The sequence below is a fragment of the Chenopodium album genome, chromosome 6 (genome assembly GCF_948465745.1).
Source record: "Chenopodium album chromosome 6, dcCheAlbu1.1, whole genome shotgun sequence".
Lineage (NCBI taxonomy): Eukaryota > Viridiplantae > Streptophyta > Magnoliopsida > Caryophyllales > Amaranthaceae > Chenopodium > Chenopodium album.
Window position 1 is genome coordinate 52,894,884 of NC_137839.1, and position 19,335 is coordinate 52,914,218.

At 34.8% G+C, this 19,335-nt stretch overlaps 1 protein-coding gene across 1 annotated transcript; it reads right to left on the minus strand.

Moving 5' to 3' along the window:
* Positions 1-536: 536 nt before the first annotated feature.
* Positions 537-7,898, minus strand: LOC145634897 (putative WRKY transcription factor 14). The gene is made up of 3 exons (XM_081686229.1): positions 7,009-7,898; positions 6,089-6,229; positions 537-1,501 (listed from the first exon to the last, which is right to left on the minus strand). Exons 1-3 carry the CDS (start codon positions 7,716-7,718, stop codon positions 883-885), a joined length of 1,470 nt encoding a protein of 489 aa, XP_081542355.1. The 5' UTR covers positions 7,719-7,898; the 3' UTR covers positions 537-882.
* Between the last annotated feature and the right edge of the window lie 11,437 nt (positions 7,899-19,335).

The window sequence follows — 19,335 nt, forward strand, 5'->3', positions numbered from 1 at the left end:
AAGTTTGAGTTCGATGAGGTATTAGGGGGTGGTTCGCGAGCGTGTCGTGCTGCTTCTCCTCTCCAGGCTGAGTTTCAGGCTTGTTTATGGGGTCTCCAGGTTGCTATTCACAGAGGGTTTCATAGTTTCTTTATTTACACGGATAGTGCTCTTATGGCTTCGCTCCTTCAGGATGGTCGGCCGACAGATGTTCCATGTTTATAATTATTGAGTGATGTCCGTCGTCTTCTCGACCTTCAATTCTCACCGTTTGCAAAATCTCCAAAGTGCCTCGGGATTGGGTTCGGCCAGCCCATTAGCTTGCTAGGCGGGCGTGTGAGCGTAGAATTTTGTTTTGGTCCTCTTGATTTTCTTTTGGTTTGGGTTTGTTGTGTTTTGATTGGTAGTTACTATTGTCAAAATATATATATATATATATATATATATATATATATATATATATATATATATATATATATAGGTTGGCATATTTTATTAAAGATGCTTAAGTTTTACTGATGGCGTTATTCATCAATTTCTGAAAGAATAAATGCAATATATGCTAACCAATTATTAACATTAAAAAACATCATACACATATACATATATTCTATATACAAAATTATCGTACGTAAGTGGTTGCATAAAACTGTTCGAGACCATGACAATTCACCACTTTACATAAAAAATGGTCAACTATGGCACCAATTTGTATAAAAGGCCCATCTTACCCATTCAAATGAACGAATAATCCTAAAATCATCTTTATTTCTCTAGCTTATATTATAGCCACCATTAGTTGATATACAAATTCTATTAAACCAAATGTGCATGATGATACTTCAAATATAAAAAATTGTATATATGATTATATATAATTCATCAAAATAGTATCATCAAACATCACCTCTTAAACTTTTCTTGGTCCAAAGATAATGTTGTATGATCATTATTTTCTTCATTTGTAGGTGTGTTGTTGTTTGTTGCCCAATCAAATAGACCACTAAAAGAATCAAACCCTTTGCATCCTTGAGTACCAAATATCTCTAGAGGATCATCACTCTCGAACTCAACCAAATCGGCAAAAAAATCTTGATCACTTTGTTGGTCACGGCCATTACTAGTCTTTGGCTCGGGCAAGATAAGTGGACGATAACTTTCAATTATTTCGTCCACCTTGTTATTATCTAGCCGGTCATCGTAGAGTTTGGTCTCCTCTTCTTTGACCGTAGACAAAGTTGTCGCGGTGGTTGTTGAAGCATTTTCATTCTCTTCCTTGATGAGTATGTTACGAAATTTGTTGTTGCTTGGTTTTTGTGAGGGTGGTGATGATGCCTTGGAAGAGGTTTTCGAGGCTGGTTGAGATGACCTAGTTGAGCCTGCTAGAGCGTTTCTTTGGGTTGGCCAAGGATGATTGTGTTCGGATGTGTATGTTATGACTAACATATTGGGATCTGTTCGACTTCGTTCTACTTGTTTTCTTGCTGAACATCCCTTTGAACTACTACATCTATAATAGCCTCTGTCAAAATTCCAACAAGAAATTCATGTCAAATAATGAATAATGCATATTGTTAAGATACGACTTGATTGCTAGGTATTTTAATTGGTTAAATTTTAAAGTGTGGTAAGTTGATAACCATAACTTAGGATTTAATTTATTTTATATCATCTAATTTGTCTTTCATGTCTTTCTAATTAAAGCATGCATATATACTTAGCTAACTAGTTAAGGTATTAAAAGTCAACCTATCAAATAGTTAATCACTTCCCATGCTAAGTACGCTTCATCTAGTTACTATTAATAAAACAAAATGTTGCTGACATCATCCTTTCTTCAAATTGTACACATGTTACTCTGACATAAATTTTTTTTCCCACCAATTTGCTATGATGATGTCATTAGTTTTTTTAAAATTTTTTTAAAAAACTTTATACTTTGTCGTTACCAAGTCCTTTTTTACCGGTATATTTATATTTCAATGTTCAAAAGTGTTCATTACAAATTTTTTTAATTTTTATAATATAATTTATAAGTAATATGCTTACAATAGAACTTACTTACCATGTATACAAAAAATTTACAGATTCTCAGTATTATAAATAAACCTTACAATGTGTTTTCTTTAAAACCCTGCATCGCACGAGAACTAAACTAGTATTTAACTACAATACAAATTGGAACATGTGATTTATTGTTTCACACACAAAAAACAAAAAAAAAAAAAAAAAAGAAAAAAGAAAAAGGTGTGTTATTCAGTTTTTATTACTGTAGTTAGTTATTACTCCGTATTAAAAGGAAATGAAGAGTCATTAAAAAAAAAATATAGAAGAATCATATTTTAATTTTTTTTTTTTAAAAGTAATGATACTAAAAAAACAGAAGAAAAAGCTCCCTTAGCACTATAGAAAATTTTACTAAATTAGAGACAACATTATTCAACTAAAGCCCGTCAAAAAAGGCTAGGAACAAAAATTTCACGTGTGAATTCCTACTTTTAGGGGGGAAACAAAGCACTTTTTGCAAAGGTGTAGCTTGGACGTTTTAGAGGAGTGTATTTATTTGTTTAAGATTAGAATAGACCCGGTTTACAATAACTTATTGTAGACCCAACCTTTTAGTGTACTATACGAATGCGATTATATCATACGAAATGTGATTATATTATTAAAAAAGTGATTATGTCATCTTGAAACTATTATGTAAATGTATCACTCAAAAAGTGAATTTATCATTATAAAAAGTATCAAATAGTAAATTACATCATTCAAAAGATGATTTTTAAATTTTATCATCCTAAAGATAATTATATAATCTCATTAAATGGTTTAATATGAGATCAAAATATGACTCACAAAAAGATAATTATATCATCTAAAAAAGTGATTATATCATCCAGAATGTGATTATAATATTTAAAAGTGTCAAATTTTGGGTCTACAATAATTTATTGTAGACCGGGTGCATACAAGACTAATTGCGCTTATAGTAAATCTTGTGGTTTTATTTATACTCTATATAATATCCGGTTTCATATTTAAAAACGACTGTTTCATATTAAGAGTAACAAATACTATTTTCTTTTTAAATTGTCTTTTTTCTTTTTTTCTCTCTATTCATCACATTCATCTCTAAACTTCTTTGTCCATATTTAGGAGGCCATATAAAGACATTTGTTCAACATGATATGAAACATAAGTAGTAATTATCATGATTTGCATTAAGAGCCTGTTCTCACTGACTGAACTCAGCTGAACTGAACTAAACTGAACTAAATTTAGCTGAACTGAACTGCACTGAACTGAAATGAACTGAATATTTTATAAGAGAAGGAAATTAGGAGCTGAGCTGAACGGAACTGAGCTGAACTGAACTGAACTGAATTTCAACGTAAGAGAACAGGCCCTAAGTATCTCCTCCATACACAAAAAATGTTCTGCTCCGACCTGACCTAAATGTTCTCCCCGTTTAAAATTTATAAACTTTTCAAAACTTAAGATAATACTCTAAATTTTCAATACATACATACTACGAAAAACATGATTTAATTTGTTTGATTACTAACATGAAGGGCTTGTTCTCTTACGTTGAAATTCAGTTCAGTTCAGTTCAGCTCCTAATTTCCTTCTCTTATAAAATATTTATTTCAGTTCAGTTCAGCTCAATTTAGTTCAGTTCAGCTCAATTCAGTTAAGTTCAGTTCAGCTGAGTTCAGTCAATGAGAACCGGCTCGAAATTAGAGATATAAAACTATACTTTAATAATATAAAACTTTTATACTACATCCGTTTTTTATTATGTGCAACAAAGGAGTATTATTCGAGAGACATAAAATATTCCTTTGTTTCACATAATACAATTAATTAATGCTAGCATGCAATTAGAGATATTAACAATTTAAAATGTATATTAGACAAAAATAAATACATTTCAGTTAAAAATAATTTTAATTAAATTAAAATAATTTTAGCAAAGTAAAATTAGTAATTTTAAAGAAAAATATAATAGAAAATCAGTAACATTATTTATAGTTCAGTAAAATTAATTTTATTTCTTTAAAAATAATTTTACTTCTGTAAAAGTAATTTCAGTTCAGCTACAATAAGGGTAATAGAATAGGTTCTTACAATTTTTCTTGGGAAATTTTCTTTGGTGAACTCCAACATTTTAATTTTGTAAGTGGTAAATGTTTTAAAATTTTATTATCAATGACGAACCTAAAGTATTGATTACCTTTGATAAGTGTTGTTTTAATAATAATCCTTAACTACAGTTAATTTTTTTTTAATAATTAAATTATATAAAAATATTTTTTTTTAAAAAAAAAACCAAACCTGGCCACCATCCCTAATACAAAAAAAGAAAAACCCAATCTAGCCACTAGTAGCCCCTCCCCTGCCGGCGTCTACCAGCCACCTCTCTCCCACCCCCACCAACGTCAGCGCCCAGCTCCACCTTCGCTTGTGCGCCGACCTTCAATCCCCCACCTCATCTCTTTCTCCCAATCTCGAACCCCCACCACCCCCATTTCCCTCACCGCTCTAGTACTGACCTCAACCCCACCTCAAACCATCTCGAAAACGTACGTACCTCCTCGTCGACCCCATCCCTAGTTCGCCGACCTAGAAACCCTTAAACCCACTCCAAAACACCAGAAAATACCCGAACTCGTTTAGGATTTTGAATCCAAATCCAGGAAACAAGTTTCAGTTTTCTAGTGGTTTGGGTGGGTTTTAGGGTTTTAGTGGTCGGCTTACTGAGGAGGGGGTTCGTTGGGGAAGAAGGTTGGTTTTCGTGGTGGTTTGGGGTGTGTTTCCTGATTAGGGCCCGGCGCGCATCGCTGGGGAAATGGGAAAGAGAGGTGGTGGGCGGCGGTGGGGGAAATGAGAAATGAGAAGGAGGTGCGGGGCGTCACCGGCCAGAGGTAGGTCGGCCAGACGTCACCGGTAGTGATGTTGGTGGCTAGGTGAGGGGTTTGGTGATTTTTTTATTTTTTGGTTTTGTAAAAAAATATTTCTAAAATAAATGTAAAAATAAAAACTAACTAAATCTGGTTAAATATCTAGTTATAATTTATCATTAATGTTATAGTTGAATTAATAATTTAGGTTTACCATTGATAGTAAAATTTAAAAATGTTTACCACTTAAAATATTAAAAAGTTGGAATTCAACAAATAGAATTTCCCATTTTCTTCAATAGTTTTACGAAATCAAAACACAAATATCTCAACATTATTTATCCATCAATTAGCAATAAACTTCTTTCTCAAATTAAAAAAAAAAATAAAAAATAAATAAATAAATAAATAAAATTTACAATACACTTGTATTAGACTGGTTCGCGTATCGAATATATCATTTAGAGTAATAAATACTTACATACGAGTCAACCTTGATTATAGCAAATAAATATTTTAGCTTAATAGCATGGTACCTATAATTGGTAGGTTCTTATACTTTTACCTCATTTAGTAAAATATTGGTCTTACAATAAAAAATGAAGATATTTCTAATGCCATTAAATATCTCTATTTAAAAAGAAGTACGATTATTTGTTCAATCACCAAGTTGAGTACTAAGAAAGTTGAGTACTAAAACAAAAGGCACACATTCTAGATTTTAACGTAAACCTTGAGAAATAAGAAGTGTATGTGTCTCCTTTTAGATTTATTTGACATCTATACTTAAAGATACACAGTAATAATGGAACATATCAACAATTGATTTAATATAGCAATGAACCTATGCTACAGGGTACGTAACCCCCAAAAAATGGTTTGTATGTACTCTATCAAATAATTAAGGATCGTTGTTTCTATTCATGTATTGAGAACCACAAAGTAAAAACTGTACCAATTGAACTAAATTAAAGTTGCTCAATGCTGCTACTCTGTAACATAAAATTTAATATATGTACATATTAATTAGACCAAATTTTGGTTTATATTAATGATCTAAAATCTACTTTGTATAAGATTGTGATTAATTATTATAGTATGATGAAATTTAATGTAATACTACGTATTACTAGGAAATGCATGTGAAACTAATTAAATTGAGCTTCTACATAAATATGTTTAACAAATTAAAGAAGTAGATAATTTACCTAGGATAAGGAGAACCTTTGATGGGTTTTTGACCATATTTTCTCCATGCCCAAAGATCAGAAGGTACCACTTCTCCTGTTTGCCTGCTGTTTGCTGCTGCTGGTGCTGGTATACACACCACTTTCTTAGCTTGTATTTTCCTGTTCATATATATTACGGTTTACGGAGTATCAGTATTTATTTATCTCGATCATTTATTCCGTCCAGTACATTTATCATTTATGGGTCAGCTTAATTTCAATCTTTTTAACTTAAAATCACCGTTTATTTTTGTAAAATTAGTTACATTAAAAAAATTATCATATTAAATTTAATCCATTTTCTTACAAATATATTCTAAAGTTTGAGACATAATGACTTTATTATAATTTGTGTAATTCTCTTTTGGTATTATAGCTATATTTGGGGGTGTTCAGAATTTAATTTAATTTTGTAAAAATGTGTGCATAACTAATTTTGGCAGTGTTAATGTTTACATCTCTGACACCGAACTGATAGTGCACTAGTACATCTGTACATGACTACATGATATGCCACTTGATGATTGTAAATAAAATAGGTTCTACTGTTCTTCAGCTTAGGTCTTTAGTTGGGGAGGCATATAGGTAGCTAAGCTAGTAGACATTGAAAAAAATAAAAAACCCCAATCATACGGAGTAGATTAGGAGTAAAGTTGATGATACTATCTTCGTTTTTAAAAGCTTTTACAATTAGGACGGTGCTTATCTCTCTTAATAAAAGAAAAAGTCAAAATAAGATGAAGTTAATACATACTTAATTCTTGAATTTCCTTATTAAATTTACTTTTATGTAATTACATAGAATTTAACCTAGCAATAAGTACACACAAATTAATATTATGTTAATAACAAGTAATTTTTATTGAATTAATAAATGAAATCAAAATAATCGATCTAACCTTCTTTTGACACTATGATTTCGCGGAGACGGGATCTGCAACTGCTGTACATCGGCGGTGGTTGTAGAGCCGTCAACAAACACACCCTTAGGGCTGCTACTACAGCTAGCATTATTCATGCTTATCATTTGGTTAGACATGATTCTATAACCCACCGCAGCAGCCGACTTTAAAACCTTAGGCGAGGCTGCTGCTGCTGCAGGTAGGAAGGGAAGTTTTCCATCACTATAACTATTACTACTACTGCAGTTATTACCGTTATTATCAATAGCTTTATAACTAGTATTATTGCTATCTGGTAAGATCTGAACCATATTATTAGAAGAGAATATATTACATAAACCGTTATTGATAATACCCGGTGTTTGCGACGGTCCCGTAACTTGTTGCACAAGTCCATCCGCACCACTAGCTAACCTCCCTCCACCTTGACCCCCGTCATCGACTCTCATGTTGTCGAGGAAAGTAGTGGACGACGTTGATATAGCATCGATGTTGCGGAGTAGGGTGTCTGCAGGGAATGAATAGGCATCGTTATTCCTTATTAGCTGGTACGAGTCTTGGTTCGATAAACCAAATTGATCACTTGTGGTTGCGGTTGCAGTTGTGTGGTTGCCGATTATGCCATTACCTCCGCTAGCTCGAACTATATCTGCTAGATCCCCTAAATAGTTGTCCATATTTCGACAAAATGAATTACTAACACACATAAACTTAAGATGAAGCAAATTAAAGCAAGCTTATAAGCTTAATGTTAAGTAGAAGGAATAATATTAGTAGAAAAAATGAAGAGAAGAAAAAAAAAGAAGAGAGCAAAGTATTGTAGAGAGAGAAAGGGGAGAGAGAGAAGTGCGCTGACTTTTGGTAAGAAACAGCTCAAATAGTGCACGCAAACCGGGTGATCTAGAGAGAGAAAGAATTTTAAAAAAAGTAAGATAATCAAAAATTAACAATTGGGTTAGATTATCAGTTGGTTGATTTATCACGAAGCATCAAATTGGGTCAAATTTGTGCAATAAGATAACTATTTAAATTTGTTGCTGCTTCCCTCTTGTATCCTATGCAACCTCATCATCAAAGTTCAAAGATGATAATATGAAAAGATCGTTTTAATAATACCTGTGTCATTTTCGGAAAACTTGTGACGGGGAATTAAAGATGCGGCATATGGCCGCATTTCCCGGCTAACGTTTTCCCTTACTAGCTTACCCCTTTTCTTTAAACTTTTTATTGCTTTTTGGCGTTATAGACTCGCTACTAGAGTTGTTGAAAACTGACTTAATTTGAAAACTCGATCGAGAATTACATATCTAATCTAATTGTATATTATTTAGATTAAGAGTCTGTTCTGATTAACTGAATTGAGCTGAACTAAACTGAAATGAACTTAATATTTTATGAGAGAAGGAAATTAAGAACTGAACTAAACAGAATTGAATATTTTATGATGAGAGAAGGAATGAAATTAAGAACTGGATTGAAATGAACTAAACTTATTAGAGCTGAACTGAACTGAAAATAAGCTGAATAGAACAAGCCCTAAGAGAAGGATCTAGACCGAAGTTCAACGCGTACGGTTTTTTTTTTTTTTTTTATTTAGTATTTACAGATCATACTGTTAGACACCTAAAAATGTCTCCCCAAAACCAATCTAGATGATGAACAACCTTCACCGCCATTATTGGTCGGGTTGAGTATTTAATATTTGGAGTGCTTAAATACATATTCAAACCCAATACATTTCATAAACCAACCCAATTCCTATCCCATTTCCCTAAACCATAACTTACTTTCCACTTTTCGTCTTCACATAAAAAAAGAGCTAAACTGATTTTGTGGCCCCATAATTTTGATCTAAATGTTATTTAGTTGGATAGGACTTCAAAATGATTTCCAACGATATATCATAAGCCCAATTCCGATTCAAAACGAAGAAGATATGAGCAAAATACTAAACTCGGCCCAAAACCGACACCCTTTCACTAAAACAGCAATATCTTAAAATCTACAAATGATTTTGATCTGGTTCTAATTGCGTTGGAAAGTAGACTTGATAAGCTTTCCAATGATATATTATATGCCTAATTCCGAGCTACATATCAAAAGTTATCATACTTTTAAAAACGCGTACGCGGCACGGTGCATGCCAACGTGGCTCGGTGTCTTGTACCGTGACACGGTAATTTTCACCCTGTCACGGTGCTTTCCCGTATCTATTCCGCATTTTTTCTCGCGCATTTATATATGAATCGGGACGTAATTTTAGACAAATTATACACCGCGAGACGGTGTGCTTCACCGTGCCACGGTGGACTGTACCGTGTCACGGTGCCCAATTAGGGTTTTTTCTACTGCTCCTATGTCTTCTTGTGTTCCGTGCATCACCCTGTTCGTCTCCTCTATAAATACAAACTTGATTTCTGCAGTTTGGGGGCACCAAAAATCATTTTCTCTCTCCTTACACTAAAAATCATTCTCTTCTCCCTCTTTGGCCTAAACACTAGCCTCCCTATTCTTCCATACTACTTCTCCCAAGCACTCCAAGGAATCCATACTTGACCCAAGGTTCCGTATTAAAACCAAGGTGTGAAAAGTATAATTAACCGAGGGTTTGGACTAAATCACTCTACTTTTATTTAATTTAATTTCAATTTGATTTATATTTTTTCATTGAACTTACTAAAAATTTATTCATGATGTAATAATTTAAAGGAGCACGAGAAATGTGAGTAATTAATTAATTTAATTACTTATTTTATTTTAATATTGCTAAGTATCATGATTAGGTTTATTATTATTTTAATATTACTTATGGTTAAATTACTTCCAATATTAATGTTTATTCTATATTTTTTTATGATCACCATATTGCATGTTAAAGGGAATATGTAATTGGAAATAACTCTTAATAAGATAATTTGGACAACTGGTTTAGGTTCCTTTTTATTCTTGTTATTTAATTAAGTGATCACAATATTTTAGAATTATACTACCTCCGATCCAATTTACTCGCAACAAAGGAATATTTTATGTCTCACAAATAATACCCCTTTGTTGCGAGTACATTGGACCGGAGTTGTATGTTGCGTTAATATTAAACCAATTTAGCGTAATAATAGTTTCAAACAAATTGAATATTTGTTTGCATGCCTTTGAGATCGCAGAGAATCACTTTTCACTATAAGAATAGAGTAGAGGCCAATACGGGCGAATGAGATTCTATGACTCACTTCGTACCATCATGCCCAATCCTCATTTCGTGATTCCAAGCCATATGGATTTAGTAATCTCATGGATTATGAATGGGGTGTAACCTTCACGGGTCAATCATTGTTTCCTATCTTTAATTTGTCTCTTTATTCGTGGTTGCCTTTTATGATCCATGAACGGTTTATAAGTTCCTTAAAAAACTTGTTGACGGCTCTCTACTTTATTTGTCCCTAATCGTTGTCTCTAATCGTATATGTCTTTTTCCACTTCTTATGAGTGCCAAGTATATTCACCACATGCTAACATAGGCGCACTCTGAACGACGCTGCCTACAATATGGGGACTCCACTGGGAGGATTGTTGATTATTTATCGATTTGAGTGATTGGTATTTAATTAAGATGTGTGGATGAGACTTAAAAGATTCTTGAATCGTATTCCTGTAATTAAATTGGCATTTTTGCACATGAATAGACGTTTTAACGTCGTAATTTAGGTTTAACCATAAGAAAGTTAAATAAATTTATTGTGAACAAAGAAAACTGAGACACCAGTCAGATTTCCTAACTGTCGTGTCACGGTGCTTCATGCCGTGTCGTGGTAGTCCTGAAATCTTTCCTGTGGCTTTATTTGTTTTAATCACAGTCGGCTTCCTTCAATATTTCTAAAAAATCGTATGTGTTCTACATGCGTTTTATCCCCGGGGAATTTAAGCTCTATCAACCCAAAAATGCTCATGGCAATAAGGGTTCATCCGAGTCATTAAATTCACCCAAACCATGGAGTCGATTTTGATTTCATCACGAACTCGCGGAGCCGCTCATTGGCATCCACCCTCAAGGGAGGCTGCCTTGCTAACGCGTCCAAACTCTTAACTATGGTACCCTTTTGACACCAAATAAACTTGACCTTAGGTTGCGAACTCTTCTTTGCATCATTGTGCCTACGTGCCCTATGTGTGATAGTTTTGATCCTAACCTTAACGAGTTTTCTTTATCTATGGTTGTTTATTTTATGGCTAACTAATACCAATGGACCGTGATCACTTAGTAATTAGCGCAAATACTAAAATAAATATAATAAAAAAACTGGAAAATAACCTAGAACTGATCACCGGGCCATGGCAAAAATGCCGCGTCACGACAATCAGCGCCTTTTCACAGTAACTTGTACCGTGACACGCCCAGTTCACCGTGTCACGGTGCCTAGGGAATAAGTCCAGTTGGCTTTTTTTTAGTCTTTCGTGCTAATTTGGTCCTCGCATTAGTCATTTTGGTTACTGTTCACATGTCTAGCCATATGATCAAACCACCAATCTTATAACATCACTTAATCACTCACGACTCAAGTATAGTCCACACACTTTCTTTATTTTCCGACTCGGGTCATGCATTATGTTGTTTATGATCGTATACTAGGTTCATGCACCCCCTTTGTCGTCATAATAAAAAATGAGCAAAGTTCTTCTCACCTGTTTTCAAATGTCTATTTTTTCCCCTTCCTTTCCTATCTTGAGCAGTGAGTCAAATTATTAAGTGAATTGTTTTATTTCACAGTACTTGGTCAAGGAGCAGGGGTAGATTAATACAGTGTGAGGTCATTACCGCTACAATAATCTCTGATATCTAAGAGGCGTTTACAGAAAACTTCGTCATCTTCACATTACTTATCACCTTAAAACTACTTTCAGTTCGTTCCAATGGCCACTAAGGATGATATTGAGAACATTAACAAATCCATCGAGGCACTGTCTGCCATGATGTAAACCCTTACCACTAGGGTCGCTACCATGGAACAAAACAAGGTCACTGTTTCTACCCTTGACAAATTGAAAAAATCGATGAGCAATATTTATGAGGATTTCACTTATGTGGAACAACCTCCCATTCCTTTGGATATGAAGGAAAGGCTCCCTAAAAAGTTCTCCACTACTGACATTCAAAAGTTCAAGTCTACTGACAATCCAATATTCCATTTGAAGGCGTTCTCTGCAACCATGACTCTCAAGGGATTGGATGTAAGACTTTTCCCTACGGTGTTCCCTCTCTCCTTAGAGCGCGCTTGACAATAATGGTTTTATTCCCTAGATGCCAAGCATACTGCAACTTGGCAAGATGTCATCGGCAGTTTCATGAATCATTACAAGTGTAACATTCAAACCATAACTTCTGAACGCGAACTCTCCATTCTCAAACAGATATAGATCGAATGAAGGCTTCACCGCTTATCTGAATAGGTGGAGTGCAACTGCTGCACTCTTGGTAGATCCTCCCAAAGAAAGAGAGATTGTTCGCCTCTTCATCCAAAATCTGACTCACAAGTATAGGTAACACCTAAAATTTGTTCCACTAAATACTTTTAAAGCTGTACACGACATAGACATAAATATCGAGGACGAGCTAACAAAGACCACTAGTAGTAACAATAATAACATTTGGAAAAACAAGAAGAACAAACTTCCTTCTTCTTCGTCTTCTAAGCACGAAAATACTATCAACAATATAAGACAATTTGATCTTAATGAAGTGTTAGCTCTTGATGCTCCATTGCCCAAGAAAATGATAACTTATACTCCTTTAGGAATGACTTATGATGCGGCCTTTGATCGCCTTTATGGTCAAGGGTTGATCACACCTATTGGGAGATTTCCAGAGCCAAAACCTGAAGAAAGGAGCACCAAGTGGAATCCCAATGCCCACTGCAAGTTCTATCAAGGAAGACGCCACACTACCGAGCAATGTTGGAATTTGAAGGACGTTATTCAAGATCTTGTTGATGCCAACAAGCTTCCTATCCCTCCGGGGAACAAGAAATGATAAACAGCAATGAAGACAGGCGCACAGCGAGTCTATCATGCAAGATTTCATGTTTTTATTTATTTATTTATTTTCATTCCCTCTTTATGTCTAGCATAGGTTTTTCTTCGTAGACTCTATTGTGTTTTTTTATTCACCATCTCCATCAATAAAATAAGCTTAATTCCTTTATATCTTGATCATGTCTTTCTTATATATAAACAAAAAAATCAATTGCCAAACTAAACACAAGGTACACCAATGATTTAAGGCACCTTTGAAACCCTGTCATTCCCCTCCTTCAACAATTTTCAATCACATATCCATTTCTTCATCAACCACTTTGAGTCTCGTCTAATGATTGACCTTATTTATTTAACCTACATTCACCTAGCCATGGAGGGGAAGGTGTGTAATTTGTATAACATTCAAAAGCAAGTAAAAAAAAAAAGCAGCAAGGCAACAATAAAACAATGTCTAAGGGCAAGTGTTCCAATGTCTTTGATATGAACACGTCTTGAATTACGTCACTCATCGAGTGCTTGGTACCGTGCCTGAGAAACATGAACGCGAAGTGAGTAATGGATCGCATGATCTGAGATTACCCACATGTGTTCAAAATAATGAAATAAAAAAAAAATAAATAAGAATGAAAGCATAAAAAGAAATATGAAAAATAAAACTTGCAAAGTTCAAATTTCAAAAACACAATTGCATTTCTTGTGGGGCTTCTCTGGTCTTGAGCCTTTACCCTTTTTCTTCTCTAAACCATCAGCTTAACCACATTACAATCCTTGAAAGACCTCTTTGAGGTGTAAATACACTTGTGCAAAGTTCTGTTAGAGCTACGTTCAGCCTGATTCCTAACGGATATGTAGGCGACCTCAGATCACAATGAGGTGAAACCACATTCATACTCACATTCATGTCAACATTCATATCCACACATGATCGAGTCATTTCCAATGCTTATCCCTATCAATATAGAGCTAGAATTGGGGGCTTGAACCCACGTCACTTAGCTTGCCTAGCCTAAAGAGTCACCATCTCGACTCTTCTCACATCTCTTTCCATCACCATAGCCTTTGCAGCCTCACCTTAGTATCACTCTCACACACTCACACATACATTACCATATCATTCTTCCCTTAATAACCCATTATCATGAAATCTTGTTTCATTAATGCGCGCGCTTTATAATTTTTCAAGACCACATTCATTATATAATACTCAGCAATCACTTCACCTATATAACTGCTTAGCTTCTAGACATAAGCAACGTTCATCAAGATTGTGTTTTCATAAACTATCTGATGCTTAGCTCCCAGATCTAAGCAATATCCATCGGCGATTCTATAGTGCTTAACTTAATGACCTAAGTGCATTTATTGATTGTGTCACATGATGTAATTGTCCTTAGCCTCCTGTCCTACGAACATTCATCATGCATGCATTATTCTCAAGACAAGCAGTTCAATTTGACTAGAAGAAATTCCATGCGATTCATTTCGCTTTGCTCAACGAGGAAAGTCAAAACATCTTCCCTTTTTCATGTCTTTTCTTTTAGGGAAGCTAAGTTCAAAAATTTTTTCAAAATTTTCTCATCGAAGGAATTTCAAAAACAAAACTTCATTTTTCACGTCTTTCTTCTTCGGGAGAAAGTCGATACCCTCCACTCATGACAAAAATGACGGAAAATTTTTGATTTTGCATCTTCGTTTGCTTGTGTCTGCACACACACTCAAATCATACACATACACACAAACTCACAAGTCATACACATGTCAAGTCGATAATGTCAAGTCAAGTTTGGTCAAGTTAGTTGGTAAGTTAATCGCAGTCTATACGGGTCCTTTGGCAATTTTATTTTACAGGTCTCATCTACAGCCCACGTTCGGGGATATGAAAACCATTTATAGCCCACGTTTGGGGATAAGCGAACCATCTAAGGCCCATGTTCGGGGACAAGAGAACCATTTACAGCCCATATTCGGGGATAAATGAACCATCTACAACCCACGTTTGGGGACAAGCGAACCATCTACATCCCACGTTCGGGGATTATCGAACCATCTACAACCCACGTTCGGGGATAAGCAAACCATCTACATCCCACGTTTGGGGATAAGCAAACCATCTACATCCCACGTTCAAGGACAAACGAACCATCTACAACCCACGTTCGGGGACAAGCAAACCATTTACAACCCATGTTGGGGGACGATCAAACCATATACAGCCTATGTTCGGGAACAATCAAACCATCATCATTTTTTAAACTTTAGTGAACATTTCCCAAAGTGAAGACGATTCACGGCGCAAGGTTCTCGATACACATAGATTTGCAATATCACCATCAGACAAGCTTTTCCTCAGGAATTGAAAATTGTCGGTCATTGCCACCTCGCAAGGCGAAGAAGTCAGCGATTATATCAACATTCCTCAAGCATGAAAAATATCACATCAATATTCATCCGGTGAATTTTTCATGCATATAAAACTACAAAATTCATTTTCAACCGATACACTAGTGTCGGATACTGTAGGGAATATTTCATGCATCCCACACTTGATCCCCACTGTGATCATACAATTAAGCATGGTGGCGTCAAAGGGGAAGGAAGCTAGAGTAAAAGAGTTGCCAACAAGTTTTAGGAACTTGTAAACAATTCACAAGGTGAAGGTTACACCCCCTAACGAACCATGAGATCACTAACTCTATAGGTCTAGAACCATGACTGGATGTTCGGGGATGAAGGTACAAATCCAACCTAAAAGAGATTGAACCTGCCCTAAAAATAGGCCTCTACTTTATTCTTCTCATATTCATGTGCGCTTTCTGACTAACATACAATCAATAGGTTGACCCTAAACCTATATAATCTATATTGGTTGAATATTAATTAATGCACAAACAAAACTATTATTGGTGATCACTTGAATTATAGTCATATTTTCCTAAATAAGATTATTAATTATCTTATTAAGCGTGATTACAAGTACAAATTCCCTTTAAATATGCATGAAAGGCGTGATCAAGCAATAATAATGATAACATATATCAAGCAACATAATATATTAATAATGATCATAATAATAATAATATTCAATCTCAATAAAGCATAATAATATTAGCAAGATCCTAGGCATGATGCTAACAAGATTAATAACAAATCCTAGCATGTCACTAAACATTAAAGATCAAAGATTTAAACCTAACATGATACTAACATGATAGAAAGAAAGAATAGGAAGCATCCTAGAAACATACATGATATTAGAAATCTTAGTTATTACCCTAAACATGATACTATGAATCATAAAGACATCCTAACATGGTACTAGGAATTAAAATAATCTAAGCATGATTTCTATAGCAAAAGAATAACAATTAAATTAATTACTTGGATGCCTCGTATCTATTTCTTATAACAAAATACACACGTTAGTAACTTCAAGGAAAATAATAAATCAAATAATTAATTTAAATAATTGAAAGGGGGATTTGGGACCAAACCCTTAGAAATTATCAACCTTTCACGTCTAGGGCGAAGACAACTTTGAACTTGGCTAGGTGTGTCTAGGACTCGTGAATGCGGAATTTTGTAAAAGGGAAAGGTTTAGAAAGAGGGAGAAAGAATAAGCTTCTAGCTTAGGAGAGGAGAGAATAGAATTAGATGATTGTTGATGATGATGAATGAAAACGGGGTGATACGACCCCTATTTATAGGAAAAATAGTCCGGAAACAAATCAAGTCCTATTCGGAATGTAATACCTCCTGTCGCCAACAACCGGAGTAAGCGCCAGACGATAGGCTTAGCATCAGGCAACAACTGTCAGCGCTAGGCGATAGCTGTTAACGCCAGGTGACAACCTTGTCGTCTTGCGCTAAGTCAGAATTAAACCGCGTTTTCCACGCGAAATCCTCTTCTTAATACGATTAAGAATCTAATTATGCGTTGATCAGATTAAAATCATGTTTGTGACAAATCACATATTTTATTCAAAATAAAACTTTTTAAAATATAATTATTAATCTAATCCCATTAGAATTTAAAATAACCTTCTAGATATTCTTGAAGATTAAAATCAATCCTAATATCTTTAGGAATACTAATTTATAGGCCCTCCTCTAGATCATTGGGCCGCATATGAAATCATTTTGGGACAAATTTAATTTAATTCATAACATCCTCATTATTCATCGGAATTGGGCTTATAATATATCGTTGGAAGCTCTTTTCGAGCCTAATCCAACTACACTATTATTGGACCCTTATCATGGACCAAACAAAATTTAATTGGCTATTTTCATAAATAGAGTGTAAAAAGAAATATTTTGAAAAACAAAAATAGAGATATTTTAATAAAAACATCCACATTACTAGACTTTTCACACTTTCACTTCGTTCGATAATCAAATGACGTGAAAGTTATTCATCACTAGGTTTGGTTTTGGGGAGACACATTTGGGTGTCTAGAGAAGCCCCCACTTTGACTGAGTTTCGAGAAATGAAAGTTTTGAAAACAAAAGTTAAAGTAGCAATAGGGATGGAGAATGATTCAGAACGTTCTGCGAAACTAAATCATTCTTGCAACAACGATACTTGCAAACTAGTGTTAGATAAATAGATAAAATATTTAGAAAATCGTATCTTGCACGTCGAGTACATGTCTCTAAAGTAACTAATTTTTTGTTTGACGATCTTCCTCAAGCTAGGGGATATTGCCTGAAGACTGCTCCGCTTGTAGCTGCGTTCAATTTTTGCTGTGATAGTCTTCCACATCTTAGGGAAAACCATCGAAGAAAACTCCACTTGTAGCCATCTTTTATTGTTTATGACAACTCTACACATTCTAGGGAACGTCGTCGAAGGTGACTGCTTGTAGCCATCTTTAGTTTTGCTGCTGTTGATGTTGTGGTCGCGCTTTGCTACTGTTGATGCTCACTCTTCTTAGAACAAAAGAGCTTCTTTTTGAGGAATGTTCACTCGTCTATGAACAAGGGAGCTTGAAAGGAATGTCCATGCATCTTAAAACAAAAGAGCTTTGATAGGATGCCCACGCGCCTCTGAGAAAAAAAGCTTGAAAGGAATTTCCACGCGTCTCTGAACAAAAGAGCTTTGATAGGATGCCCTCGCGTTTCTGAGCAAAAGAGCTTGAAAGGAATGTCCATGCGTCTCTGAACAAAGATCTTTAATAGGATGCCTACGCATCTTTGAGAAAAAGAGCTTTATGATACTTGAATGTTTGTTGGGATTGTTCGGTTGGCTGCGAACAGGAGCTTTGCTGAATGGTTGTATCCTATAAAAATAAAAAGATTGCCGAAAGACTTTGTTGGTGTTTTTTTTAGGGTTGACCTAAGGTGATTGACTGACTTGAGGTTGACTCAATGTGTTTTGACACGTGTGTGACTTAATGTTTTTGACACATGTGTTAGACTCAATTCGAGGTGACATGACTCAACGTACATGACTCGTGTGTGCATTATAATGTGATTGTGCGACTCGAAAAATGTAGAAAAGCAAAAATTTCCATCATTTTTTGTGGAGGGTACCTACTTTCTCCCGAAAAAGAAAGACGCAAAAAAGAATCGAAGAAAGTGTTTAATGGTGCATGTTGAATGAGATTAGTCAAATGTATGCATTGATGTTGTTTCTCATAGTGCAAGGATTATAACATCCTTGACTATCTCGATTGTTGACTCAATGATGCAAGTATTTAGGTAACTTAGGCACGGAGGCTAAGCACTTCATACGTTGCAATGTAATGATGTTGATTTTGATATGACAAGGCGTACTTCAAGGTTGAGTTAACATTTCATGACAAAAGGTTCCTAAGAGGAGGATTATTTGTCTATGTATCTATGATGTGTGTGAAAGTGACACTAAAGTTAGGCTACAAAGGCTAAGTGTATACATATATATATATATATATATATATATATATATATATATATATATATATATATATATATATATATTTGAAAAGAGTCAAATGATGGTGACTCTTAGGTTGGGTAAGCTAATAATGTAGGGATCAAGCCCCCAAGTCTAGCTCTAAATGGATAGGGATGAGTATTGGAGTTCCCTTGATATGATCATGCATGAATGTATATATGAATGAATTCATTTTATTACGCCCCACCTCGATGTGAGGTTGCCTATGTATCCGTTAGGAATCAGGCCGAACGTAGCTTTAGCCGAACCTTGCACAAGTGTGTGTATACCTCAAAGAGGTCTTTGAAGGTTTGTAACGTGGTTAGGCTAAAGGTTGAAGAAGAAGGAAATAAAGGCTCAAGACCCTAGATAATCCCCCAAGG

Bases quoted from the DNA above. Each gene is read 5' to 3' on its own strand.
- LOC145634897 (XM_081686229.1), bottom strand. From the start codon at position 7,718: ATGTGTGTTAGTAATTCATTTTGTCGAAATATGGACAACTATTTAGGG. The intron at 6,230-7,008 runs GTTAGATCGATT...ATATATGAACAG, and splicing joins AATCATAGTGTCAAAAGAAG to GAAAATACAAGCTAAGAAAG. The intron at 1,502-6,088 runs GTAAATTATCTA...GAATTTTGACAG, and splicing joins AAAGGTTCTCCTTATCCTAG to AGGCTATTATAGATGTAGTA.